Genomic DNA, 27541 nt, shown 5'->3' with positions numbered 1-27541 from the left:
TGCAGAGAGGCGACAAGAGTCATTGGACTTGACTTCACATTTTACAATCATGTAACCCAGACAACTTAATTTCTCATCCTCAGTCTCTCGTCCCATAAAATGGAACCCCACCCCTGTCATTGGGACGCTTACATCAGATAACCCACGTGTAGCACCTTATACTTTGCTCAACGCCCAGCAGCTGGCAAGGAATGGAGTTTTCTTTCTCGGCAGAGCAGCCAGGCCCAGACTGTGCCACTGCTGTGGCCCTGCAGGAGCCACCAGGCCCCAGGACTCTGAAACCCTGGATGAGGCGTTGCTTTGGCTAAGCTGTGCCCCACCACTCCCAGCTTCCCACAACCAATGGCTCAGAAACCCAAACCCAAAGAAGAAAGTAAACAAACACACGAGAGCTTCGGTGTGGAAATGGAGCACACAGAAGGAAAACATTAGAGCAGAACAGCTAGAAATGTCATCTAGTCCAGCAACCCCATGGCGGCTCTGGAATCAAAACAGCCTGCACACAAGGCCGCATTCAGCTCCCATCTCTGGTTTCTCCCCATGGCCAGGCCTTGCCCTGGGCCCTGTGACAGAGGTGCTCTCAGGGCTGCTTGTCAGACAGCTGCCCAATCCCGGGGGCTGCCCCATTCCGCCCGCGAACTGACGTCTGAGATCTCCAGAGATAATGATGGTGCTGTCTCACCTCCCCTTTCACACACAGCCTCACGTCCCACCTGGCCCCCGGCACAGCCAGCCGCCGAGACAATCCCCACAATCCTTCCCACCCAGAAGGAAACAGACTGGCGAGGTCCCTCGTATCCAGATTTATTTTATATTCTCTTCCAGGGGGGGATTTCGGGGTTTGGAGGAGCGGGTGAGACAGGAGGGCGGCACACCTCAGTCTCCCCAGAAAACACTTGGGGCGGCGGCCAGTTCTCTGAGGCTCAGCCCTTCCTGGGCACTGCAGCAACACGATGACACGCACGGCCCAGGCCCAGGTCTGGGCAGCCTCTGGGAAGAGGGGGCGTTCAGGCAAGGCCTCTTGCCAGGGCTTAGGCACTAAGGAGGTGCTGGGTCTCTCTCCCACTTCACTCCCAAGCCCAGCTGGAAGCAGAAAGACAAATGGGGCAGCAGGCAAGTTGGAGTGAAAGAGGAGGACTCCCCCCTGCCACCCCCCCAGGCAGAGGCGGCCTTTGGTCTCTGTTAGGTTAGGAAAGCTGGTTCTGGGTAGAGGAACCCCATGGGGGTGAAGCTGGGAGCCAGTCCCTGTTAGAGGAAACGCCATAGCAGGGCAGGGGGGAGCGGGGCTCCAGGGTCTGGTCTCAATAAGGCCTGGAAACAGTCTCCACTTCAAAGCAGACCTCTATATTTGAGGGGTGTGGTGGGGGGGAATAAAAAGGCTGCCAGAGGAATGTTTGTGAGTTGTGGGTGGGAAGCGTTCCAGGGGGCTTTGAGGGGGGCTCCAAAGATTGGTTGCTGGGGTAGTCTGCAGATGCCAGCAGCTCGGGTCTTGGGGAGAGGATGGAGGGGGATCCTCTTTCCTTCCTGTAAGTGCTACTGCTCCGCACCCCATCCTGGCTGGGCTCTGAGTTGCCACGGAGATGACTCACACCGGAGCTACATAATTTCCAGGGAATGTCCCAAACTTCTGGGTCCTCCGAGAGACACCTGAAAGAGAGAAAGAGGAAAGGCATTAAAAGGCATTCCCGGGACTTTAGGAGGAAGGTCGGGGTGAGGGATCTTCTCCCTACTGGCAGTGCCTAGAACTGCAGGTGGAGTCCCCCACCCAGGGAGGGAGGATTTATTTTACTCGTTTCTGCCCCCTAGTGAGCAGATGGGCAAAGCTACACCTTTTTTTTTTTTTTTTTTTTTTTTAAGCTACACTTTTTAAATGCAAGGACTGGGAATTGAAGTACTCTAGAACTTTGCACTCAGCCCTGAATTACCCCGCCTTCCTCAGGAATGCCAGGAAGCAGGAGGGTGAATCCAGAACTTAAATGCGGAGGAAACTCACTGGTCTCACCTTCAATTTAGAAATGGGACAGGCAGGCAAGGCCTAAAGAGAAGGCCAAGTGAATCCCCAAAAAAGCACTCTTGCTTAGAGGGAGAGGTGGGAGTAAAATCCAGGCCTCGGGTCTGCTACCACCCCAAAGAAACCCGTGTTCTGGGGTGGAGAAGGGAGAGTGCTAAAAGATATAGGAATGCAAAATGAAATTAAAGTCCTGAACCTTCCCTTCCTTGCAGGCTGGCATCCAGACTTCCTTCCGGGCAGCCCTTGCTCACCCTGCCGCCCCCCAGGTCTTGCTGACACAGTCCTGCTGCCTGGGATGCCTCATTTGCCCTTCAGGGCCTCACTCCCCCACTTCCTCCAGGAAGCCTTCCCTGATCTGCACTGTCCGAAATGATAACCACTAGCCACATGTAGCAGCTGAGCACTTGAAATGTGCTAGTCTGACCAAGACACTGAACTTTCTTAACCTTTCCTCTGAAAGCACTTATGGCCTTAATATCACAAAAACGGCACTTTTTCTTCTTGTCTATATTTGCACAATTTTATTAGTGGTATAAAAAAAATTCAAATGCAGAGGCGTACACAGTAAAATGATAATGTGCCCCCGAGCCCACCCCTCCAAGGCAAGAACTGTTAACAGGTTAGTGCTCCATCATCACTGGTGTGTCCTAAACTTGGTGGGGAATGAGGTGCTAGGATTCAGATGAGAAAGGGTGGGTTGCCAGGTCAAGAGACTGCCTGCCCTTGGGGCCACCTCTGCTCTAGCAGCTTTGCCACCCTTTAAGCTCTGCAGTCTGCTGTGGGAGGGGGCTTCGGTGGGGGGGGGGGGCTGTTCACTACTCTTTGAGGACAGCCCCTTCCTCTGAAGCTGAGGCCGGTCCTGCCCACTCTGAGGACAAGGCCATGTGAAGCCTGCTGGCTTGGTCACCTTGAACCAGGCCAAGGCCAACTTGAGGCTTCCTGCTTCAGTCCTTTCATGAATTGCCCTAGGGCCAGCCCTGGCGACCAGGCTCTTTCTCTACTCCCTCCCAAGGGCCGGGGGGGGGGGGGGGGGGGGGGGGGGGGGGGGGGGGGCGCAGCTGCTAACTGGGGGCAGGGCATGGGTGATACATGCGTGTGAGACTCAGTCCTTTCCATCAGGAACTCAGTATCTCAAGAGACAGGCCCTTCCTTGCCAAACTGCTCCAGAGACAGGTGAGCAGTAGGAAGGAGCAGGGGTAGAAGGGTCAGAAGCCCTGCTGCCCCGAGTCTGTACTGACTTCAGCAGTGACCCTGGGCTTGTCTGTCAGACCATGAATCTTTGCTGAATCAGCACTGGCAGGCAGTGACAGTCCACCCAAATCTCCCCAGCAACCCCAAGCTACTCCCTCCTAACTTGCCCCCAAGTCATCTTCCCCAGGATCCTGGGATACTCCCTCTGGTCTGCACCCCCCAGCTACCCCACCTGGGGACTCAGAGGTAACCCCATCTGGTCCGCCCCTCAGCCCATCCCCTGGGGACCCTGAAATACCCCTTCCAGCCTGCCCCCTCTAGGCCCACATACCCACAAACCAGCCGTCATCACACTGCTGCATGACATCCACCCGATCTCCCTCCTGTAGCTCCAGCTCATCCTCATTCTGGGGCCTGTACTGGTACATCGCCCGATACCTGTGGGAGACAGTATCACGGCAACTACTAGAGCCCGGCCCCTGCCTCAAACCAGGCCCAGAGTCTAACCCAAGTGTTGCCACATCCCCTGGATTTTCCAGATGATCCCATTTGCCCTGGCCCAGCTCCTAGAATGCTGACTCCCATCTGGCTTCAGCACATTCTTCCCCAGGCCTGCTCCCTGCACTCTGAGCCCTAGCCACCCCAGCATCTCCTCCTCTGAGTTCCCACTGCCTCCAAGTTCATTCTACTGGTTTCCACACTTCACACATACACGCACTAACCACAGAGCTGGAAAACCAGTGAGGAGACTGAGGCCCAGGGGGCAGAGAATGGGAGGCTTGTTTTAAGGCTTTAGGGCTGGCAGGGACAGGTGAGGACCACCACAGACAACCCATAAGTGCCGGAGGTAGGAGTCACTAAATCCATCTTAGGAGGGAAGGGGCAGGCTATGGTCAATGTGCGTAGTAGTGCCTGCCAAGCAACACTCCACCCCTGATCCAGCATCCCCAGATGGTACTCACGGGGTCCAGTGTATCTGAGTGGTGGTGGTGGGGGTCCCCAGGTCCAGGGGACGGCTGGAGTCTCCAGGATGGGACAGAGTTGACCCAGGGGTGCTGAGACCCTGGGTGTCCATAGGAGAAAAAGCAGGCACACACAAGCATGAGGGAGAAGAAGTGCGATGGGCCCTCCCACCTGTCCTGCAGCAGCATTCTCATATTGCCCCGTCTCATCCTCTCAACCCCCACGGTCTGACAGTTTTGCTTCACAGGTGCCAGGAAGCTGTGGCCCAGGTAGGGTAGGTGGCTGAATCTAAATGCCAGCACAAAGCTGGGAACGGGAGAATCCCACGCACTGGCTTGGGCCTGCTCACAGGGGTTTCCTGAGTGAATGGATGAGTGTGGGAGCGAATGCACTTGTTTATGGGCCACATCAGTATGAGGACCAATGAAATCTTTTACCTGTTGGCTACTACAAACTTTTAGGTCAAACCCACCCAAGTACCCTCCCCAGGGGGAATTACTACCCCCATTCCACAGCTGAGAAAACCCAAATCCAGAGAGGGTAAGAAATCTGCCCAAGGTCACACAGCAGGTGAACGGGAGACTTCCGACTCCCACATGACCATGTCCCAGAAATTCCTATTGGCAAATCACAAGAGCGGAATCTATAGGGTCAGGAGGCCTGCGCTGGCTTTCAGGTCATTCCTAGAGCTGGCTGGCTGCCCCATGCCTCTGTGGGCTGCAGCTGTGGCTCAAAGGCCAACCAGGGGTCTGAAGGCCACAAGGCCAGGGTGGCTCTGTGATGCAAGGCTCTGCCCAGCTCTTCCATGGGTCGGTCCGGGGCAGACCAGGAAGGAGTCCAAAGTGCAGACCCACTTGGTGGGAGGAGCAGGGAAATGGAGGAAATGGTGTGGGGAGCAGGGGTCAGCTCTCTAGCCTGAGGCAGATCACCCTACCTGGGTCTGGGCTCTGGGCTCCTGGGTGGGGAAGGAGAAGCCAGTGCGGCGGGGGGAGGTCCGGCTCCCCCAGTCGGTGGGATCAGCTGGGCTGTGTGGTGTCAATGGGGAGCTGGAGTGCCGAGCCAGATGGGCGGTGGTGGTCAGGCGCGGTGATGCAGGGAGCTGGGGACCATCGTCACTGATCCGGAGCCGGGGCTCACGGCACACCTGCACGTAGCTGGCAGGGAAGATGCCCTGGCGCCCGGTGCCTGAGATGCGCCCCTCGTACCAGTTCTCATTCACCTTGCGGATGAGGCAGATGCGCTCCCCCTGGAGGGGCAGGCACAGGGGCATTAGCATCTGCAAGGCCCTCCTGGGCATCATGCCCCGAGGGGAGGGGCCTGTGTGGTCTGTCTCATTTAGACCTAGCGCCTTGCACAGAGCTAGCAGGTCAGCAGGAAGTCACGGGCACATCACGAGGCAGTGGAAGAGTCAGGAGCCAAGCCCAGGCCGCCTGAGGAAGCCCAGAAGTCTAGGCTCTTCCCACAACATGCCACACTGGGTGTGGATCAGGTCCTGCCTCTCTGGGAAGCCTATCCAACACGCACCCCTCTCACTTCATAGCATCCTCTCCCCAGAGTTCTGGTGGCTATGAACAAATCGGGCTTTGCCAATTCCAAGTTGGGCGGCACTGGACCAGTTACTTTGCGTCTCTTAGCCTAGTTCCCTCCCACGTTAAGTGGAAAGAACAATCCTGTTGCTGTGAGGAGCAAAGGAGATCAGTGACAGACTGGAAAGAAGCACTGGACAGTCATCAGCCACCACTCCTGTCCCTGCCTCTTTGCTGGGTGATCCGTCACCAGTGCATCAAAAAACAAACTCTCCGAGGGCAGCCAGCACATCCTCCAACCTACATGCTCACTGACATTAGGTGAGGCTGACCTGAGGAGGGTGGTCCCCTGCCCCCCACCTCTCTCCACCCAGCCATCTCCCTCCCTGTCTCCTTGGGGCTAGCTCTTCTGGAGGATGTTCTCTAAGGGCATTCATGGCCTCTGCCCCCAAAATCAACCAAAGAGAGACCAGTTCTGTTTCCTAGGACAACATTTTTCAAACTTACCCTGACTATGATCTATAATAAAAAATATGTCCTAATAACAACCCAGTATACACACATGTGCATGGGTACATATGTAACCGCTTAAAAGTTTGATAAAATAGCCTTTTTACATGCAAGACATTCTAACACTTCCTTTCTGTTCTTCTAAAAATGCTCACAGCCTATCAACCTGCAACTGAAAAAAAAAAAAAAAACACAACCACAACTACTCTAGAAGTTTCAAACTTTTTAAAAAATGGGCTAAATTAAGGGAAACATAGATAAAGAGATTAGGGAAAATTTTAAATACTGGCTGAAGATTGGTGCACCTCTTTAAAAAGATGTTTTTACTACACTTATTTACCTATGTCTTCACCTCCCCCCTCACCCCACCCCTACTTCCTGCCTGGCCTTACCTTGCGGAAGGACAGCTCCACCTCCAGATCCCCCTTGAAAGTGTACTGGGCCACAGCTTCTCCATACTCCAGCACCTGGTAGGTGGGGGGCTTGATGGGCTTAGGGATCTCATCTGCAGGCAGCACCTACAGGAAGAAAGGTCATGAGAAAGACTCAGCCTGGGTATCAACTGGGCACAGGTAACAAAGAGAAGATGGTATGGGCACGATCTGCCCCCAAGGCCAGCAAGGACACAGACACCAGCCACAAGCTTGAGGGTGGCCAAGGGGTGGTTAGTCCCAGAAGGCTACTAGAGGGAGAATTTCCCCAGGAGGTATGCAGAGTAGGCAATGACAAGCCAAAGATGGAAACCAGTCCTAAGAGACAGCTTATATTGGAGCCCAGATGTACATGAGGAGTTCCAAAAAGCAAGGCATAGGAATGCCTGGGTGGCTCAGTGGTTAAAGCATCTGCCTTCGGCTCAGGGTGTGACCTAGGGTCCCGGGATCGAGTCCCACATCGGATTCCCTGCAGGGAGCCTGCTTCTCCCTCTGCCGATATCTCAGCCTCTCTCTGTGTCTCTCATGAATAAATAAAATCTTAAAAAAAAAGAAAAAAAAAGCAGGGGATAGCTGTAACCTGATCTAAAAGTGAGGATCTAACTTTTTGTTTTTAAGATTTATTTACTTGAGAGAGAGAGCTTGAGCTGGGGAGGGGGGCACTGGCAGAGGAAGAAGCAGGGTCCCCACTGTAGAGGGAGCCCAATGTGGGGCTTGATCCCAGGACCCTGAAATCATGACCTGAGCTGAAGGCTGAAGGCAGATACTTAACTGAGCCACCCAGGCACCCTGAGGATCTAACATCTGACCACTGCTGAGAACCAAATGTCCCTCTTCCCCCCACCTTTCTACCCCATCAGGTACCCAAAATTCCCATGTTCTCTTTGCTTCACCCTACTTATAAAAAAATCAAGAAGCTAGTTAATTAGTTCATACTAAGATGTAAATTACTAATACCACGGAATGCTGTATATACTTGGTGGAATTTCAGAATCAGAGAAACTGTTTTGAAGGTAGGGGAGGGCTACTAATGCTTATCAAATCAAGAGCCTGAATTAAACAACAGCCCAATCCATGAGTCAAAGAGGAAGTCACAAAGGAAATGAGAAAATAATTTGAGTTGAATGAAAAAAAAAAAAAAAACTCACAAAATACCGAATCTGTGGGGTGGAGTTAAAGCACTGCTTAGAGGGAAATTTATATCATTAAATGCTTGTATAATATTTTTAAGTAAACTCTATCCCCAATGCAAGGCTCAAACTTAAAACCCCAAGATCAAAAGTTGCATGCTCTACTGACTGAGCCCGCCAGACACTTCTGGATCTTGTATTCAACCACTTGTCTCTGAACCTTAGCAAGTGCATCTGTAAAACGGGGACGACTGATCACTTCTCAGGTTAATGAGAAAAGCAACGGAGGTAATAGGCGTGAAGGATGTGATGAATGTATATGTGATTTGTAAGCTGTCACACACTTCGTGCTTTTTCCCGTTGCCTTCAGGATCCTTCCCAAAGACAGCTTGAGAGAGGTGGATGCTGAATGGTGGAAGTCTGGCCTGGTGGCCTCTGGTGCAGGAGCCAGAGGTTTCATTTGGTTCCCCATGGGCTGGGCTCCACCTTTAGTGTTCATTTCAGAAACATGTCCTGAGTGCAAGCAGAGCACTGGGCCAGCGTGGGCGCCAAGAGCATGAGTGAGGCTGGTTTGCCCCAGCCTCCTGGAGTTCACAGTTTTACCTATCAAGAAGCCTGTCAGATGTGGGTTATCTCCAGAGAGAGGCTATGGAGGGGATAAAGGGATCTGGACTCTAAGTCTCTGCAAACCCATCCACCCACCCAGCTGGGCTCTCCTTTGCACCCCTGCTTACCTCCACATAATTAGCAGGGAAGATGCCCAGCCGGCCATGGTGTTCCCCCTCCAGCCAGTTCTTGTCCACCTCCTTGTGGATGTAGACAATATCACCCTTCTTCAGAGTCAGCTCCCTGCAGGCCAGTGCAAGGATGTCCAGCAAGGTGAGCTCCTCCCCATCCTCCTTCCCTTCAGACCCTGTCTAGTGCACCCAGTCTCCTCCACCCTCTGAGGGAGACCACTCCTCCCTCCCGTGGGGTGCAGAGACATGTGGTGTGGGGGCGGGGTGGAGAGAGAAGGGCACTTACTTGGGGGACTGTGCCTGGAAGTCAAACTTGAGTCTGGCAGCTTTCCTCTGGGCAGGGGGAGAGGACAGAGGCAGGCACCTTAGTCAAGCAGGTGGCAGGTCCGGAACAGCCAACAGGAGATCCATCCCGGATCCCCATGCACTCTGGTCCGAGTAGCTCCCATCCCTGCTTACCTTCTTCTCTTCCTTCCTGACTGGGCTGGCCCCACGTTCAGTGGCCTTAGGGTCTGTGGAAAAGCGTGACCTCAGCTGGGGGAGGCCACGTCTGGGGGGCGGGGTTGGGATGGGGTTCTGCTCCCCCACCCCAGGACATGGACCGGTGGAAGCAGGGTGCTCTATGACCGCCCGCTCCCCACAACCCCACAGCAGGGGGGGGCACGGTGGCAGGCCTCCAGGTGAGAAGAAGTGCAGGATCCAGTGCTTACCTCGGGCCGAGGAAGGGTAGACGAAGTCCCTACGACCTAGGAAGGGGCTCGCTCCATCCGCCATTCTGTGGGGGCTCAGAGGCCGGGAGGAACCCTGGTAAAGTGCATTCGGGGAGCTGGTGCTCCAGGCGGAGGCCGGGCTGCGCGGGGACGCGGTGCGTGAGCCACCTGTCGGGGCCTCACAGCGCAGCCACTCGCCCGGCCGCCCGGATGTGTCCCCGCCTCCCGCCGCCCCAAGGCGTCTCCCCCGTCCCGGGCTCGCCGCAGGATGTCCTACTTCCCCCGCAGCCCCGGCAGGACAGGGTGCGGCCCGGGCCGCGGGGGGCGGGAGCGCGCGTGGGAAGCGCGAGGCTCCCCCGGGCGCGGGCCGCGGCCCCCCAGGCCCTGCGCGGGGACCGGGGAGGGGACGGGGACGGGGACGGGGACGGGGACGGGGACGGGGAGGGGACCGGGGAGGGGACCGGGGACGGGGACGGGGACCGGGGAGGGGACGGGGGAGGGGGCGGGGACGGGGACCGGGGAGGGGACGGGGAGGGGACCGGGGAGGGGACGGGGACGGGGAGGGGACCGGGGAGGGGACGGGGACGGGGACGGGGACCGGGGAGGGGACCGGGGAGGGGACGGGGACGGGGAGGGGACCGGGGAGGGGACGGGGACGGGGACGGGGACCGGGGAGGGGACCGGGGAGGGGACGGGGACGGGGACGGGGACGGGGACGGGGAGGGGACCGGGGAGGGGACGGGGACGGGGAGGGGACCGGGGAGGGGACGGGGACGGGGAGGGGACCGGGGAGGGGACGGGGACGGGGACGGGGACCGGGGAGGGGACCGGGGAGGGGACGGGGACGGGGAGGGGACCGGGGAGGGGACGGGGACGGGGACGGGGACCGGGGAGGGGCCCGGGGAGGGGACGGGGACGGAGACCGTCCCCCTGCGCGGCCGCCCGCCCGCCGCCAGGCCCCTCCTCCCGCGCCCTCGCCCGGCTCCCCCCGCCCCGCGCCACGTCCCCCGCGCCCCGCCCGGCCGCGAACTCACCGCGCTGGGGGCCGCGGCTCCCGGGACCGTCGGGGCGCCTGGGAGCTCTGTGCGGGGACACGGGGCGCGGTCAGGGCCCGGGGCGCCGGGTTCCCGCGGCAGCCGAGGCCGCCGCCTCCGGAAAAGTTTGCGGCTCGGCCGCAGGAGGGGTGGGGAGGGCAGGGGAGGGGCGGGAGGGGCGGAGGGACGCGGGGTCCTAGAGTCGGCCGCGCAGGAACCCGGGAGGAACAGCGCGGGGGGTGGGGTGGGGGTGGGGTGGGGAGGGGTGGGGGCGGGGCGGAAGAGCGGAGGCCGGCCCAGGAAACCCGGCCCGGGTAGGTGGGGGTCCCTGCGGACAGAGGGGGGCAGGGCGGGGGCCCCCAGCACCCGCCGGCGGCTGACGTGGAGTGGCCTGGAAGGGTTCTTAGGGGTCACTAGTTAAAGTCAACGCCCTGCATTTTATAAAGGAGACCGCAGCCCGGGATGAAGTCCGTCCCCGGTCGTGCCGAGTGCGCCGGGGCGACACCTCCGCTTTGCCTGCCCCTCCCGCCCTCGCTCGGAGGCCGTGCGGGGGCTCCGGGTCATCCGGGAGGGGACTGGGGGGCCGGTACCTTCGGGGACGGCTGCCGGGTCTCAATGGCCCGCAGGTCCTTGTCCAGCTCCGCACTCAGCTTGGCCAGCTCTCTCTCCAGCAAGACCTGGGGGCGGATTTATGGGGAGAGACCCGGGCAGCGGGGCTCGGCGGAGGGGTGGAGGGCACGGTGGGGGAGCACTGGTCGCAGGTCGGATGTGAGAAACCCAGGGGGCGGCAGGACGAAGCAAAGCACACTGCGCCTGGGTAAAGGGCAGGCTCGGGGCACAGGGCCAGGCGGGCTCCCTGCCTGTGGGCCTGCCCAGAGCCGTGTCTCAGGGTGTCAGGATGGCCCATCCACAGCTCCTCGCTGGCCCCTCCCATCTGACCTGGCTCACCCATCCCTACACCCATGATAGTACCTTAGTACTTCCTGTTGGTGCCTTCAGTCCGTTCGCTTCCCTGTTCAAGAGCCTGTAGAGCTCCCTATTTCCTCCCTCATCAAGTCCCCCGCGGCTTTCCACAGCCTGTGCTCCACGGCTTTCCCTCCTTTGCTTCTGCATCTCCCTCACACTGAGCTGGCTGTCTGCCAGAACCAAGCCCTCCCAACTCTTGAGACCTCAGCTCCACCTCCAAGAATACTTCCTGACAAGTCCACACTGACCACTCCTTTCTCTGCTGCTGCTCTGGTCAGGAGACATGTATTCAACACATCTTTGTGGGCAAACTGTATGCCAGGCACTGTCCCAGGTGCTGGGGATACAGGGGCAAACTGTATGGGACTGGAGAGAGTCAGAGCTTTGGGTCTCTGTTTTTGCCCATGGTCACTGGGGCTAACACCACCCCCAAAGTCTCCCTCACTCGTCCCCCTGCATAGCTGTCTCCCTCCCCCTCCAACCTGTCCTGCAGCACTCACCTCAATGGGCTGGGAGGGCTTCTCAACAGGGTCATCCACTAGTGGTTTCTTGGGCTAAAGGTGGGAAGGGTGAGTCAGAGGGGGTGAACTCACTTTCCAAAATGCACTAGCTAAAGAGTATCTTCACTCTTAGAGGGCCAGGAGGACACTTACCTTCTGTCCAGTTTCTAGTTCTTGCAGAAACTGGTTCCAAGAATCTTCCGTCCAGACATTGTCTGCTTTCTCTTGGCGTCTGGGTACCTGCATGGAAGTAGGTGGGCATCAGCTTAAGCAGAGGGGCACCAGGACACTGTCCAAGCTCAAAAAGCAGGCTTGTAGGCCCCTGCCTCACCTCTATGCCTGCCAGTGCCCTCCTAAGGATTCTGGGCTCTCCTGGCTACATAGGACAGGCCCCAAACTGAAAGGGCATTTATTATCTGTGCTCTTCAGCAGAGGTGCCTGGCCCAAGAGCACAGCAGTGAGGAGAGGATGCCGGGCAGGCTACCTGCTTTGGGGTCTGGTGTAAGGAGGAGGGTGCTCCAGGATTACAGTTGAAGGTACTTCTAGGCAACTCTTCGGAGGGGTTCCAGCGTCTTCTAAAGAAAGGGGAGGACATCTCTTCAAGTTTCCTTTTAGGGAGACTGAGGCATGAGTGAGAACACAGCCCTGCCCACACCACCACCATCCCCATCCCCCTGCAGTATAGGGTCCAGCCTGTGAAAGCACTGTTACATCAAGGAAAGTTATGAGCTCTGAGTTCAGATGACAGCTCCACCACTTAGCTGTGACCTGTTGGTGAGTTACAGAGCTCTCAGAGCCTCAGATTCAATACCTGTAATATGAGGAGGAGACCCACCTTCATGAGAGTGTGGTGAAGCTCAGGTGAGGGAACACATGTGAGGCACCCAGGAGAAGGCCTAACACATGCATCTGTTCCATGAGTGGCCAGTCCCTTCCCATTGGTTTTAGTGAAATACACTACATTTGTGTTCAGTCTGAACCCACGGCTGTGGCTATATATGTCTGTGCAGCTTTGATGAAGCTGGTCTTCCTGGCTGTCACAGTCAAGCGGTCTTGCTCACATGCCCAAGGATGTGGGTGGGATGACATCCTAGTCTGAGAACCAGGATAGAGCAACGGGCCTGCAGCCTTGACTCAGGAACCCGGGGCAAACTATTTCTGCTCCCTGAGCCTCAGTTCCCTGGGGGTGCTGGATTCAGTGATGTCATCTGTGAAACCACGCCAGCCACCAAAGCTCCATGCTGTCACGTTTGCCTTCATTCCCCTCCAGGGCTCCTTTCTTGGCTGGCCCAGATGCTCCAGCCTCTGTTGAGTCAGAATGTTTCCACCACTGTACCAAGCTTATCAAATGATGGAATGTCTGACCAGAGGGTCAGGATTTATTGGCTGTAACTATGACTCTATTCTCTATTTTAGCAATAATAATATTAGTAATACTGCTGATAATGAGAACAGAACATATTATTCCTAACTTAGGGAAGCTCTAGTCATAACTGAGCCTGTATATTAATACTATCCGTGGCTCAGTTGGTTAAGCATCTGCCTTAGGCTCAAATCACAATCCCAGGGTCCTGGGATCGAACCCTGCATTGGGCTCCCTGCTCAGTGGTTAAGCCTGCTCCTCCCTCTCCCTCTGCCTCCCCCCCCCCCCCCCCCCCCGCCACTCATGCTCGCTCTCTCTCAAATAAAGAAAGAAATCTTTTAAAAAATAATACGTGGAGATTTGCTATGTGCCTAAACTCTCACAACCACCCTGTCAGGGTCCCCACTTGGCAGATGGCTAAGATTGGTTATGTTGCCCAAGATTACATGGCCAGTGGCAGTGCACCAGCTTGAATCTGAACTCTGGGCTCAATCATGAGCTCTTAACCTCTATCTTATTGATGATGCCAAGAGCCACAGGCCAGGTATGGCCATGCTAATGAGGTTAATCCCTTCCTACAAAGGAATAAGAAACTCATGGATTTCATTTTGAGGCAAAGCTCCTGATTCTGAAGGTCTGGTTGAGCGCCCCCCACCCCACACCCCCCGCCCCTCATCCCACCCCAGGACCCCAGCAGCCTGGGCTGGGCTTGTGTGGTTTGTGCAGAGCAAAAGAACTACATCCTTCACTCATGTGGAAGGGTTCCTCACTCATCCCCATCTCCCCTGCCTTTGAGGAAAGTTGGGATCATCTATACCCCTTGTTTTCTCCCAGGATTTGGAGTGAATGGCCACAGGTCCACACCTACCCATGGGCCACTCCACTTTCCATGGCATTATGACCTGTGGATCTTTGGCGTGATGAGTTCCTGCTGCCAAACACAAAAGCATCAGAGACATTCCTGACTGGAAAGGGGTGCTTAAGTCCACCCCTGCCCGCCATTCCCCTTTGGCCCTGGCAGGGAACAAAGAGAGTATCTAGAGTGGTAGGGACCCTAAGAAGGAGCAGCAAACTGTGGAATGGGGTGGGGGTGGGGGGGAGGCTGCACTGGCTTTGGCCACCAGGGGGTGCCAGTCCCCTCCAGGAAGCCAGGGCCCCTCTGCAGCCTGTGGGCCCCTTTCCCAGGATGGCTCACCCACTCAGAGAAGAGGCCTGGCCCGGCCTGGCAACTGGTCTTTGCTGGGGCCCTGGATGCCTTGAGTCTGTAGAGGCGGCACAGGAGGAAGGCACTGAAGCTGGGAGAAGACAGGCCAGGGGAGGTGAGAGCTGAGCTTGAGGGTACCCAGGTGAGCACTGAAGATTCTGGAACCCACTTCCACACATGCTCTTGGGTGGCTTGTGGGAACAGGGCTGGGGATGCTCTGGACCACTATCTGGGGGTTTCGCATCAAGAGCTTTACACTCTTTACTAAATCTTCACAACTCTGGGGGCAGGGAGTATCCCCATTTTACAGATGAGGAGAGAGAAGCCCCAAGAAATCATAGCCAGGGCCAGGACACTCTCAGGAAAGTGAAGCTGAGGCTCTTAACTGCCACCTACTGGGAAATTTGGAGCTCACTGAAAATGGGTATATGAACTTTTCAAGTTGAACTAAGCAATTGGGGAGCCTCAAAGCCAGACACAGCTTGCCACACCACCCCCCTCACCTTTGGGTGATTCCTCAAAGGTCCAGTCCAGCTGCAGGTCTGTGGGAGCAGAAAGGACCAGATCAGAGGTGGGGCAGCAAGCGAGGATGGAGAGCCCTGTGAGGCTGCCTCAGCTGCTCCCAGCCATCCCCCTGCCTAGAGCAGGGGCAGAGGGGCTGAGTCAGGGCCTGAAGAATGTCCCGAGGGAGGCAAGGAATTAGGAGGGCAGTTCTCTGGAGGGTTTGAAATGCCTCTGGCAGACTTAGGGCCTGAGTGAGCCAACCCAGGCAGTGGACTTGCCCAAACCCTCCTGCTCCTCCCTCCCTGCATTCCCACACACACCCTAGCCCTGACCTTTGTAAACCTGCCCTTACCATGTCAGGTTGGAGAAATTCCACTTCTCCTTCTCCCTCTTTCCTTTTCCGCACCCCTTCTAAATGCTTGTCCTTCCTCCTGTGCCCAGACCTACTCCTCATGGTGCTCATGACTTTCCCGGGAAAGCTCTTTGGAAAAGCTACTGCCCAACCAACCCACTCGATCCCCTTGGCATGCAGACGTGCCACAACAGCACTTGTCTTAAATACAAACCAAAATGCCTCTCTCCAGATCCCATACCGTCCTCCAGCTCCTGGACTATTTTGCTTTCCTTTGCAGCCAACAATTGCCCATAACTAACTCACCGTCTCCAATTCCCCTTTTCGGTTAAGTAGACTTTCAGCCCAATCACCATTGCCCCAACTGCTCTTAAAAAAAGACCCCAGTGAGGGGCGCCTGAGTGGCTCAGTGGCTGAGTGCCATTGGCTCAGGTCATGATCCCCGGAGTCCCAGCACTGGGCTCCCTATGGGGAGTCTGCCTCTGCCTGTGTCTCTGCTTCTCTCTCTGTGCTCTCTCTGTCTCTCACTAATAAATAAATAAAATCTTAAAAAAAAAAAAAAAAGAACCAGTGACCTGCATGTTACCAAATCAAAATACTTGACCCATCAGCAACATCTGTTACAGTAGATCATTCCTCCTTGAAATTCCTTTTCCACTTGGCTTCAGGAAGACAACTCTAGTTTTGCTCCCTGCTGTACCTTCTTTGTCTGCTCAGCTGATGTCTGTTCATCTCTCAAACCTCTGAACATCCAAGTGCCTCAGGGCTCAGTGATTAGGCCTCTGTCTATCTCCCCAGGTGATCCTGGGGATCCTGTCTAGTCTTCTGGCTTCGAAAACCCCATCTATTGCAGGGATTCCCGTCAGAATTAGTTGGGGAGGTTTAAATCAAAATCTCCTTGAGTGAATCCCAGGTACTTCCATCTGCAGCTTAGGCCTCACTGCTGAACTAGAGACTTGCATATAACTGCCTACTTGACATCTCCAATTAGATGGACCTTACTGAAAACTGGATGCCTCTTAGACTGTACCTGCCTCAGTCTTCCTTGAATTTGGAGGCAACATCCTTTGACTTGCTCAGGTTTCAAATCATCCTTGACTTCTTTCCTTCATGCCACATCCAGTGTATCAGCAAATTCTCATGACTCTGTCTCCAGATCCCACCAGGCCCACTGCTACTGACCTGGTCTGAGACACTGCCAGCTTCTAGCCTGGATGAAAGCCAGGTCCCCTAAATGGTCCCCTGTATCCTCCACTGCTTCATCACCCTCCCCCAGCTGGCGCAGGAGGGAGCCTTCAGAGCATCATTCTTCTGCTCAGAACCTCCCATTGGCTCCTCAGCTCTTATAGAGTAAAAGCCAAAGCCCTGATCATGGCCGCAAAGGGCCTCCCTGACCAGATCCCATCACTTTGACTCTGTCTCCCACCAGTGCTCCTCTCACTCCAGTCTAGCCTCTTCTTGCTGCTCTGGAACAGGCCAGGTCTGCTTCTGCCTCTGGGTCTCTACTGCTTCCCCTGGCTCTGCAGGACTGGCTCCTCCTTTCCCTTAGCTCTCTGCTCAGATGCCACCTACAGGGCCTTCCCTGACCAGCCTGTACTGGGCACTGACCTTTCCTTTTTCTCCCTTGCCCTTACCGCCATCTGCCATATTAAATATGTATCTGCTTATTCTCATGCCTTAAGCTTCACTGGGGGCAGTGACATTCTTTTTTATTCCCTGTTTTATCTTCAGCACCTAGTATAGTGCTTGTCACACAGTTATGTGTTTGATAGATGGTCAGGGGACGGATTGGACAAATAAGTGACTGCATGGCAGGACAGAAAGGAGTTTGGAGGCACCTCCCCTTTGGCCTCCCTCCCCTGGCCCCAGGGGCTGAAGCCCACTCAGGCAGGGTGTTTTACCTGGCATTTTCCGGTGAATCTGCTGGAACATTCTCCGGTACCAGTCCCTGGGGCTATCAACACTCTGAGATCAGAAAAGACAAAGTCAGGCCGCCCTTTTAATATGAAGCCACGGAAGTTGTGCTTCACGGAGTCCTTTCTCTAGCCACCCTTGAAGCCCCGGTGGGCGGGCTGTTGTGATGGGTCTAATAACAATAACTTCATACAGCATATTACATATGAATGAGGTGTACATAAGGATCTCCCTCGGCGATGATCCCAAGCCCATGAGATTTGGGGTGGTTTCTTTTTCTCTCTTTGCTTTTCTGTATCTCTGATGCTTCTACAACAACCATGTGTTTCTATGTCATGAAAGAATAAATGCAATGACATAGGAGCAGAATGGCGTTTCAAAGCTCCTGCCCCACGGAGCCTGAAAATAGGCCCGGGAGGTATGCTACCAACTTCAGTTCCAGATGGAGAACTGGAGGCATGTGGTGGGCTCGAGATAGGCATGGCTGTAGAAGACAGGCAGGCCCTGGAGCCTGGGCCCTGGAGCCTTCCATCCCTGCCACAGTGTAAGGCCTTCTCACCCAGAACTCTGCTGGTTTATCCAGCCAGGTCATGCACTCAGCGGCTGTGCCTGGCCCTGGGGCTGTGAACAAAGGGGGTCCCTGCCCAGCTGAGCCCTTACAGCAGGGGCTCTGTACCTCTGAGAACCTGGTGGCAAGGGCAGTCTAGATTCCCCTTCCCCCCTACAGATCACTTGTGCAACTCAGACACACAAGAACACCTGTAATTTTATGTGGCTTATGACACCCCCACCAAACTCATCATGGCGGAACCCCTGCTTTAGTCTGAAATGGCTTGGTGCATTCTTTGTGGCTCCCACTCTAATTCACAGAAGTGGAGCTCAGCGTGGGTCCCCGGGCCCCATCTATCAGTTATCAGTGGCCCGCAGCCCTGGACTCACAGATCGGGGGGCAATAGGCATGCCGGTCTCATCCACAGGCCCGATTCCCTCGTACTTGACCCAACGCTTGTCCTGACGCTTGTTGTCCTTGGTCCACGTAGCTGACCAGTTCTGGGGATGCTGGGAGGCAGGGGTCTTCTGGCTCCCAGAGGGCCGGCTCCCAGGACCTGGCCAGGTCTGATACCAAGCAGGGTCTGTGGGAGTGAGCAGCACCGCATTAGCAATCGGCAGGAGCACCCCCTGGACTAGTTTGGGCCTTAGCTCTTCAGAACTTGATCCCATGGGTTCAAAAGTTTCAACACCTTGTTTGTTTGACTTGATTAAGCAGACTCTACAGACTTCCCATCCCCAGAAGGACCACACGACGTTGTTTATTTTTTAGTTAAAGTGAATGAAAATGGATTTTGTCTTGGGGGGACATCTGTGCCCACATGTGCCCTATCCTTTCCACAGGCTGTCCTAAAAGTCTTCAGAGTGAGGGCTGGGAATCATTACTTGCAGAGAATGCTGGGGATAATCCCAGCTGAGAAGACAGCAGGGTGTGGCAGACAAGACACTGGGCTTGAAGGGGATAAAGGATTCAGGTGCCAGCTCTGCCACCTACTGGCTGTGTGACCTGGGGCACAGCAGGCAACCTCTCAGTGCCCCTGCTTCCACTCCTGTAAAAGGAGGATAATCTTGGCAGACATCCAGGAAGAGCTAGTGTGTGTGACCGTGCCCAGCAAGGTGCCTGACACATAATCACCTGGCTCCTCATAAGGGACAGAAACTCATTCACCAGACATGGCAACTGTGTCCTCAACTCCCCTAGAACCTTCAGCCTCCTGGTCACTACGACCAGGGTTTGAATCTCAGCTCAACCTCTGCAACTGAACATCTCTGAGACTCAGGTTCCTCAGTGGGAAGATGTTGACAATTGTATCTTATCTTTCCAGGACATCAAGGGATTATATGAGATAAGGCTTGTAGTATGTCCCACATGTTCCAAGGGTTCAACAAGTTAAATGAATAAACTACTTCACACAGTGCCTGCCTCAGTGGGATGCTCAAGAACAGATGTCTCCCTCCTCAGGAAAGGGGCCTCTCGGGTAGACCTGTACCCAGGAGGTCCTGGGATCTTCTGGACCCCATGGCCCAGACTGGCGTGACTTGCAGGAGCCCAGGGGCTGACAGGCTCTCAGAGCTGCCTTTCCAAACTTCTGCTTGGCTGGTGAGTACAGACCACAGCAGCCCTCAGGGCCTCTCATGGGGTTTGGCCTCGTACTCTTTCTGCAACCAACACATGGTCACATCCCTCCCCCTTCCATCCCCAATCCAAGCCATTCCCCAGCCTGCTAGAGGTCCCGCTGCCTCCCAAGGCTGTGTCCCCTGCACACTTCCTTCCCCTGGCTCAGTGGGGGCAGGGAAAGGGGAAGGCATGGGTCAGCCTGTTCTCTCCCACAGCAGATTTCACACTCACAGCGCTCACATAGAGAAGGGCAGCTAGCTGAACGCAGAGCCCAAGACCTTGAGAGCCCTTCATGCCCCTCCCGACCCCTCTGCCCATCACAGGGTGGTGCCAGATGGCAGGGCCCTGGAGGCTCTGATCCCCCCAACCCTGACATGGAGCTCCCAGAGCAGGTTTTCCTGAGCAGACCCACCTGGGTGCCGGGAAGCATCTCTCCTCTGGGGGAAGTACCCATTGCACACGGTCCTGGGCGCAGGGTCATGAAACTGGAAATTAAGGGTGTTGGAGCCACCATTCCGGATCACAGGCACCTGTGGGGAGGGGCCAGGAGCAGCAGCTCAGGCCCGAAGGTTCCACAGAGGGGTGGGAAGCATGGACACAGTTTACCCCCTGGGAAGGGCTGGAGGGCCACCATGACCCCTTAGCAGGTAGCCCATCAGGCTCTCTAGAGCTCCCTCCTGCCCTGTCCCTCCATTCCTCTAATCCTCCTGCTCCCCACCCCTCCACCTGTCCTTCGAGGTCCCCATCAACTCTGCACCCACAGGAGCCTGCTTCTCACTGTCTCACTCACCCGTGCCCCCCGGGAGGATGATCCTCCGTGGGCCCGGAGATGGCCAGGGATGAAGTCGTCCAGGCTCAGCCCAGCGGGGAGGCTGCAAGGCGGGGCCTGCATGCTTGGGTCAAGGTTGGAGGGTTCCGGGTGTGCCAGCTGCTCCTCTGTGCGTCCTCTGCAGGGAAGGAAGGAAGAAGGAAATGCCCAGCTGGGCTCAGGCCACCTGTGCCCTCTGGGCTCAACCTTGGGGTGGGGGAGGAGGGGACAGCTGTGGGAGGGGGTCAGGCCAGCTGGGTGGGAGCTCAGGGACCCAGGAAACAGGCTTCTGTGGGCACCGGCCTTCAGGCTGCCCGTGCTGGCTCCCAGAGGCACAATGGGCTGCTTGTTAGGCCGCGGGCAGGAGCTCCGGGTGGGAGCGGGGGAGGGGGAAGCCAGGCGAGGAGGAGGGGAGGCTGGCCAGGAGTGGGCCTGCTGGACAAAGCTCTGGGCACACACACGGGCCCGCTGGCCAGCCCCTCTGGGGCTCTCACTGCACAGTGCAGCCTGCTCCCCCAGAGGGAAGGCAGAGGGAACTGGGGCAGCTGGCAGAGGAGGTCCTGGGCATTCAGGACTTTGTTTCAGTTCCCCATGCCTCCTCCAGTCCCTCTGTGAGCATCTGCTTGCCAGCAGGCACCACAAGTTTCTTGGGCTGTGGGAGAGGCCCCAGTGACAGCAAGGCCACCCGCCCACAGCCCAATAGGGCCAAGGCGATGGGAGGGGGAGTGGGGGGGGGCATTTCCAGGCAGCAGGAACCACTCCTGAGCTCAAAGCAGTATCAGCTCCCTTCTTTGGCCTTTTTCCCTGGGACTGATGCCTCAGAGGGCTCAGGGTGCCAGCGAGGGGTGGGATGGAAAGCAAAGCCGTGCATAGCAACAACGATGGACTTGCTCTTGGAGACATGGTGCTGAGTGCCCCCCACTCCTACAATCCCACTTTCTTTTACACCTCCAGGCTGGTTTTGTTTTTTAAGATTTGTTTTTCAAGTAATCTCTGCACCCCCAACTGGGGCTTACACTCACAACCCCAAGATCAAGAGTCGCACATGCTACCAGCTGAGCCAGCCAGGTGCTCCTATCATCTAGGTGGCTTTTTGAACAGAGTGTCTTCCTGGCAGAGGGTCTGGCTGGCCAGCCTGGTCCTTCTGCCCCACACAAAAGTTACCCCAGGCACCCAGGATATGGAGGCAGTCAGGCTGTCCAACAGGGCTTTTCTACCCTGTGCAGAGCATGAGCCTCCTTACCTGTGCAGTTGGACTGGACCAGAGCTGAGCCAACCTCCACTGCTGGGGCTGGACCCATTCTGGTGTCTGTGTTTGAGGTTAGGCTTGTGTGTGTCTGTGGAGCTTGGGGGCTCATGAGAAAGCCCAGGGGGCCCAGTGAAGGTGCTTTGTTTTTGTGTGGTGGGAGTGCAGTGCTGTGAATGTGACTTGTGGGAGATACCATAGGGCTGGGAGGTATGTGAGCAGCATGGAAGCTGTGGGTAGGGAGGGGTGTCAGCTGAATGGTAGTTGGGGGTGGGTGGGTATGCAGTGGGGGTTCATTGGGGAAGCACAAGAGCTATGGACACCAGAGGGGGTGAAGGTACAACAGAGGGCTGTGATTACTCCTGTACCAGTTCCTGTTCAGGCCACAAGGGCTGGAGGGTACAGACAAGGCTGGTGGCAGGTCCCTGTCTCTGTTCTGAGTGGGGATTTCGCCTGACATTTGCAAAGACCCACTGGAGACATAGCTATTCCATGCCCATCCCTGGCTGTGGGGGGAGTGAGGGCTGAGGCTGGAGGAGGGGCAGCGCACCAGCTGGATCCAATTAGGACTCTTACCAAAAGCAAAACATACAGACACACCCCAGTTCCGGCTGTGCTCTCTCCCCTTGAGAGGGAAATTGAGGCAGGGGAGAGCAGGAGATCCAGAGGCCTGGGGCAGGCTGATTCCTAGCAGCCACCCCTCCCTTCCCAGCTGACTGCTTGTAGCCAAGTTGCGAGGTCAGCATCAGCAGTCCCAGCCATCAGCTGACCCCAGCCTCCTTCCCTCCTCCGGTCCCACCCAGTTCTGCTCAAGAGAACTGCCCCTCTAGCAGGATGGGTAGGACAGGAGATCCCCCAATACCACTCAACTTTTCAGGGGTTGCTGATCCTTGGTGGTCTAGCTTGCCCTCTCCCACACTGTTGCCTGCGGCAGGCACCCCCCAGAGACAGGGGTGCGTGGGCAAGAGCGGGCTAACTTTTGCTCTCAGTGGCGGAGCCAGGAGAAACTAAAAGCGACTTCTGATAGGGAGACGGGGTCCCAGAGGCATTGGTCCCGCAACCGGCAGAGGACAGACAGAGAGGGTGCCAGGAAATTTCTGGGGTCCTCCCATCATTCTGGCAGTCCTTCACCCGAAGGGCTGTAAGCTGTGAAGTAGCTCCGCGTTCCTAGTGGGCAGACTCCTTTCCACCTCCAAGGATGGCCCTGCCCTTGGGGGCTTGGCCCTAGGAGCTTTAGCAGGTATTTTCCAGCCGCAAGTCCACGTGGGCAAGGACAGGGTTTCTCGACCTTTGCCTTTTCCAGACTGAGAGGGGATTCCCCACCTCCTTCCCCGCCAGAGCTGCGGACGGGACCCCCGGGGGAGGAGCGCGCGCGCTCCCCGCCTCCTCTCCGCCCCCTCCCCTCCCGGCACCTACCTTCGCCTGCGAGCAGGTGGCGCGGGCCGAGGACGCCCGGGAGGGCAGGAGCATCTCCGGCCGGCTCCCGCCTGCTGCGGCCGCGGCGGGCCCTCGAGGAGGGCGGGCGGGGAGAAGTCCGGGCCGTGCCGCCCGCCCTCGTGACCGGGTCAGGACGGGCTCCGCGAGGCAGGGCGCGGGAGGAGGAAGAGGGGGGTCGCCGGGGCCGAGGGCGCGCGGGCGGGGGGCGGCGAGGGGCGCGCGGGCGGGGGGCGGCGCAGCTCGCCTCCCTCCAGTCTGCGCCGAGCGCTCTCCGGGGTGCGACGGGGGACGAGGTGGCCCCTGCCGAGGGGGCCGGGCCGGCCGCGGGCGGCGCCGGGAGGGGCCGCCGAGGGTCCCCGGGGAGCCCGCTCCGGTTTCCCAGCTGCCTGCCCGGGCCCCCACCGCAGGGCTGGCGTCGGCCGGGGGGGGGGGGGGGTGCGCGGGGGGCGGGGTGGCGAGCGCCACTCAGAGTTTCCAGCGACATTTCCAGCGTGTGGGAAGGGAGCCCTGCACGGCGGGGCCAGGACAGAGGGCAGGGATGATTAAAGATCGCGGGGCAGGCCCGCGGCTGATACCGCGCGGCAGCTCGGAGACAGGCCCGAGATGCAGACAGGCTGGGGCCGAGATAAGGGCGCCCCAACGAGTAGAGCGGCTCAGCGGACCGAGTCAAGGCCCCGCCGCCTCCTTCCCCTCTTGGGGGAGATTTTGTGCTTTCGTAGGCGCGTCCGGGCGTGTGCAAACCAACACACGCACGCAGACGCGCGCGCCAGCACATGGGCGGATGCTCACACACGTGCAAGCGCCGCTGAGGGCAGCCTGGGGGAGGAAATCAGCTGTAGGGAGCGGCCCCCTGGGCGTGCCGCGCCCCTGAAGAGGATGAGGGCGGGGTCCCTTTGGCGGGGATGGGGTTACCAGGGTCTTGGTGTTCCCATACACCGTATTTGTTTTGATCTTGCTGCTTTTCCGCTGTTCCCACTGCTCGGACACCAGTCCCCAAGAGCCTGCGCCCATTGGCTCCCAAGCCCTCTGGCCCATCTTTCCATCCCCCCCCAAGCCTCTGCGTCGGGCGCGGAGCATGGTATAGAATGCCAAGATGCTTAATGAATGTTCACAGCTAATGGGAAACCTGGAGGGCTGCTTCACCCATGGCTTGCCTCTGGGACCCAAGCCCCAAACCAACCAAAATAACAAGTAGTTATTGGGCAATTTTAGATCTATTTTGTGAGGGATCAATGATAAATTATGAAAATATGAAAACATTTATTGCATGTCTACTGGGTGTAGGATTGGTGTCCCAAAGCCACCATGCACTTAAGGGTGTCTTCCAACCACATCATTCAACTCAGAAGTGGAGAAGGAAGGGAATGAAGAAAAGATGAAAAAAAAGTTTTTTTTTAAAAATCCCATTATTGATGCTGTTAGCTTTATCTTTTCTCAGTTCAGTTAAAAGAGCTATTCCAGTGTGGTGGACCAGCTTGAAACGATACCACATGTGAAGAAGGAAGGAGGCACGTTTAGGTTGTGGAAAAGATTGAGAGAGACAGACATGCTGGCTAGCTTCCAGTGTCTACAGGGTAGACATGTGGAAACGGCCTGGCTGCACTAACAGAGGTGGGACCCTTGGGTGCATACTTGGAAGCTGATCCAAAGTTTCCAAGGAAAAACTTCTAGAATGATTACAGGGGTTCCAAAGCCCACTGATCATTGGGTATCTGTCTAAAAGCAGTGACTGCTCTGAGCAAGGAGCTGGACAAGGTCACCGTTAAGGCCCCTTCCAAGAATCTATGATTATCCAGGAGAGCTGAGGGATGGGGTGTGATGGGTAGCCCTGGCCCACAGAATGCAGCTGCAGAAAGGAGTGTAGGCATTCTGGGACTTCTTGAGGACAGGCAGCAGTGCATTGTCCTACCCCTAAAGCTTGGATACTTACCTACCCACCCTCCGCACCATCCTCTTCCCTCCCTCAGGGATAAAATATATGCCCCTTTCCCCTGTCACCAGTTTTTTCCCACCTGTCAGGATCCTTTCGAATAAGAAGGGCCACATCTCTTTCATGTTCTTCCTTGTTCTCCAAAGATGGTGAAGCTGAAGATCTTCCAATTCCAGGAATCCTGGCCATACCCTCTCTCACCAGCAGCGAGCGTCTCTTATTCTCTAGGGCTCTGACCTGGACTCCAAGATAAATATTTAATGTAGATGGTGCAGCTGAGCTGACAAAGGTCCTCACTTCCTGTTTCTCACAAAAGGAGGTAGCAGCCAGGGGCAAGGAGCTGGGGACTGGCTACCAGTTTCATCTCTATGGGAATAGGGAGTCCGGTAAACAGCTTTGTGGGGGGAGGCAGGGTAGGTCCCACACTGGAGACCTGAGCCTTTCTCCTGAGCTGCTCTGACTTCTGCCTACTTAGGCCCAGGCTCTGCTGGGCTTATCACCTCTCTCAGGTCAGAACCTGCTCTGCCCAATACCAGTGGAAATCACTCTCCTTCTGAGTCTTGAGCCGTGTGCTTGGACCAAGGAAGAGCTACAACAGGATCCCTGCGTAATGTTCCCTCGTTGCCATTGGGCCTCATAGCAAAGAGGATGAGAGATTGGTGGGAGCATAGAGCATAAGGAATCTTGACTGATTGCTCCTTTTCTGCACATATTTAGGGAGAAGAATCCCTCCTCTGAAAAGTGGAAGATTAAAGGAGGAGTGGGGAGGGCGCCTGGGTGGCTCAGTCGGTTGAGCATCTGCCTTTGGCTCAGGTCATGATCCCAGGGTCCTACCCAGCAGGCAGTCTGCTTCTCCCTCTCCCTATGCCCTTCCTCCCCATTTGTGGTCTCTCTTTCAAATAAATAAAAATCCTAAAAATAAAAAAGTAAAGGAGGGGGTGAGGAGTAGCAAAGTCCAGAGATGTAGCCAAGGAACAGGTATCTGATCTCTCATCTCCTCCCTCCAGCCTCAGTTCTACTTGCTGATGGCCTAACCCTGAAGACAGCTGGCATGGTTTAGGGAGAGGCTGTCCGAGGTGACCTGGCTGTTGTCAACAACAAAGAGATTCTTTTCATCCCAATGCATTATCTCCTCTGGTGACTCCCTTATCTAACAGGGACGTCCCTCCCTGTGACTCTTCCCCCATCTCTGGCACTGCCTCCTGTCAGGGGGCTGCCTCTGCCTTCTCAGAGTCACCTGAGCCATAGTAAACACAGTTACATAACTGCTCTGTTTTTCCTAGCTATCTGATCCTGGTCAGCCGTATGCGCCACCCCCCACCCCGCTCCTCAAGCCTGGCACCTTTTGTTCTGGGAATTATCCCCTGGTGGCACCCAAGTCAACAGAGATCTGTCCATGCCCACCACCCTAAGGAATGATTAGTCAAGAGACTCCCAAGAGATGTGACTCTTCACACAGAGCGGGAAAAGAAGCCTGTGGCTGTTCATACAGGAATACAGGTCACTCTGAAAACCAACCTCTGTCACCAAGAAAAAGGATGAATTGAAGAAGCCCTTAAATAGCTTTTTACTGTAAGTGAGCAGAGAATTCAGTTTTATTCCTCAAGTGGGAAAAGGAAGCCAGGGATCCCAGAAGACATACACCTGAACGCTCATTTCTGGAGAAGTATTTATCTAGTCCTGAGAGTCCGGCATTTGAATGTCACACTCTGAGATCTGCCCTGAGCAGTTAAGTGGCTTCCTGGCCTTGTGCCTCAGTCCTCCCACATTAGGCAAAGGAAGGGCATCTGATTCCTTCTCTTCTCCACAGAGATGAACTCTGGCATATTCTTTAGTTAGGCTTTGAGCAGGTTTTTTATTTGTGCTCTCAGAAGAGTGTTCTCTTCCTGCCAGGGGAACTGAGCGAGCAGACCAGAATAGAGTGAAAAAATACCCACCACAGGTTAGATATGGTCAGCGCTGGGGCCTGGTGGCCAGGGTGCATGAGTGGACCCTCATGGGAGTGGAGGAGGAGGCTCTCAGGCCTGCCTTGCACACGGCTCTCCATAGCATACACATGATGTAACAGGCATCATATATGCAGGGTTCTCGGAGTCAGTCACATCCCAACCCCAGAGGCTGCAACAGAACTCAGCCTTTTGTCCAATTGTCTATGCTGTCTTCAAGGAAGCCTTTACACTGACATCACGCCAGCGACTGTTCTCTCTCCCTCCTTTTATAGATGAGCAAACAAGCATCATGTGCACATGGGGTGTCTTTGAGAAGAGCTGAGCTGGATGAACCTCTTTTAGTTCTCAGAAAAGAAAGAAAGAGCAAGTAGCTGTCAGCCCCTTTAGAAAGTAGATTTTATGAGGGAAGGATAAATAAGTGATGACCTCAGAGGGAAAACCCAGCCAAGTTAACTCAGCCACAAAGACGGGCACACAGAGCAGGGGCTGGAAAACTAGGTCTGCATCAACCTTCTTCCCTAGCACAGGTAAACAGATAAGATAAGAGGGCTGATTTGTCGATCAGAGCACGACTTCACGATGTCTACTGGCCTCCAAACAAAGAATAACCTTGTCTTCCCCTCCTTGAGTTCTATGACGAACCTTCTCCTAAACTGCATCAACATTAAAAAGATTGTCTAATTTGCCATTAAGTTACTAATCTACTGGGCCAAAATTAATTTTCTAAAACCTGCATGTCACAATAGAAAACCCAGGAAGACCAAATAATTACATACAGCAGGCAAGAAGGTAGGGATTGAATCTACATGTAATGGGAGGTAAATATGAGTTTGCACTTTAGTTCTTAATTTCCAGGATTTTAAATAACTTTTTTCACAGCTCTGGAAATAAGGGCAAACATTGCCTCATTTTACTGATGGTTTAGCTGAGGTATAAGGACATTGCTAAGTCAGGACAC

At 55.9% G+C, this 27541-nt stretch overlaps 1 protein-coding gene across 19 annotated transcripts; it reads right to left on the bottom strand.

The window, feature by feature from the left end:
- Positions 1-788: 788 nt before the first annotated feature.
- SORBS3 (sorbin and SH3 domain containing 3) lies at positions 789-25655 on the bottom strand. 19 transcript variants are annotated; one of them, XM_072719461.1, is made up of 22 exons: positions 24717-25655; positions 20004-20160; positions 19626-19743; positions 17986-18179; positions 17034-17097; positions 14780-14818; positions 14268-14367; positions 13941-14003; positions 12194-12284; positions 11863-11949; positions 11710-11763; positions 10834-10920; positions 10244-10290; positions 9210-9349; positions 8959-9011; positions 8786-8832; positions 8497-8611; positions 6594-6719; positions 5100-5411; positions 4165-4265; positions 3534-3640; positions 789-1647 (listed from the first exon to the last, which is right to left on the bottom strand). In XM_072719461.1, exons 1-22 carry the CDS (start codon positions 24821-24823, stop codon positions 1586-1588), a joined length of 2271 nt encoding a protein of 756 aa, XP_072575562.1. In that variant the 5' UTR covers positions 24824-25655; the 3' UTR covers positions 789-1585. The 19 variants fall into 19 exon arrangements, with proteins under 19 accessions (XP_072575562.1, XP_072575563.1, XP_072575565.1 ...); XM_072719462.1 differs by having other exon boundaries at positions 13941-14000; positions 24717-24866; XM_072719464.1 differs by having other exon boundaries at positions 13941-14000; positions 14268-14334; positions 24717-24855.
- Between the last annotated feature and the right edge of the window lie 1886 nt (positions 25656-27541).

Source organism: Vulpes vulpes, chromosome 9, assembly GCF_048418805.1.
Source record: "Vulpes vulpes isolate BD-2025 chromosome 9, VulVul3, whole genome shotgun sequence".
In the NCBI taxonomy this organism is placed as follows: Eukaryota; Metazoa; Chordata; class Mammalia; order Carnivora; family Canidae; genus Vulpes; species Vulpes vulpes.
The sequence above is the reverse complement of the archived record's forward strand: the minus strand, read 5'-3'. Positions and strand labels throughout refer to the sequence as shown.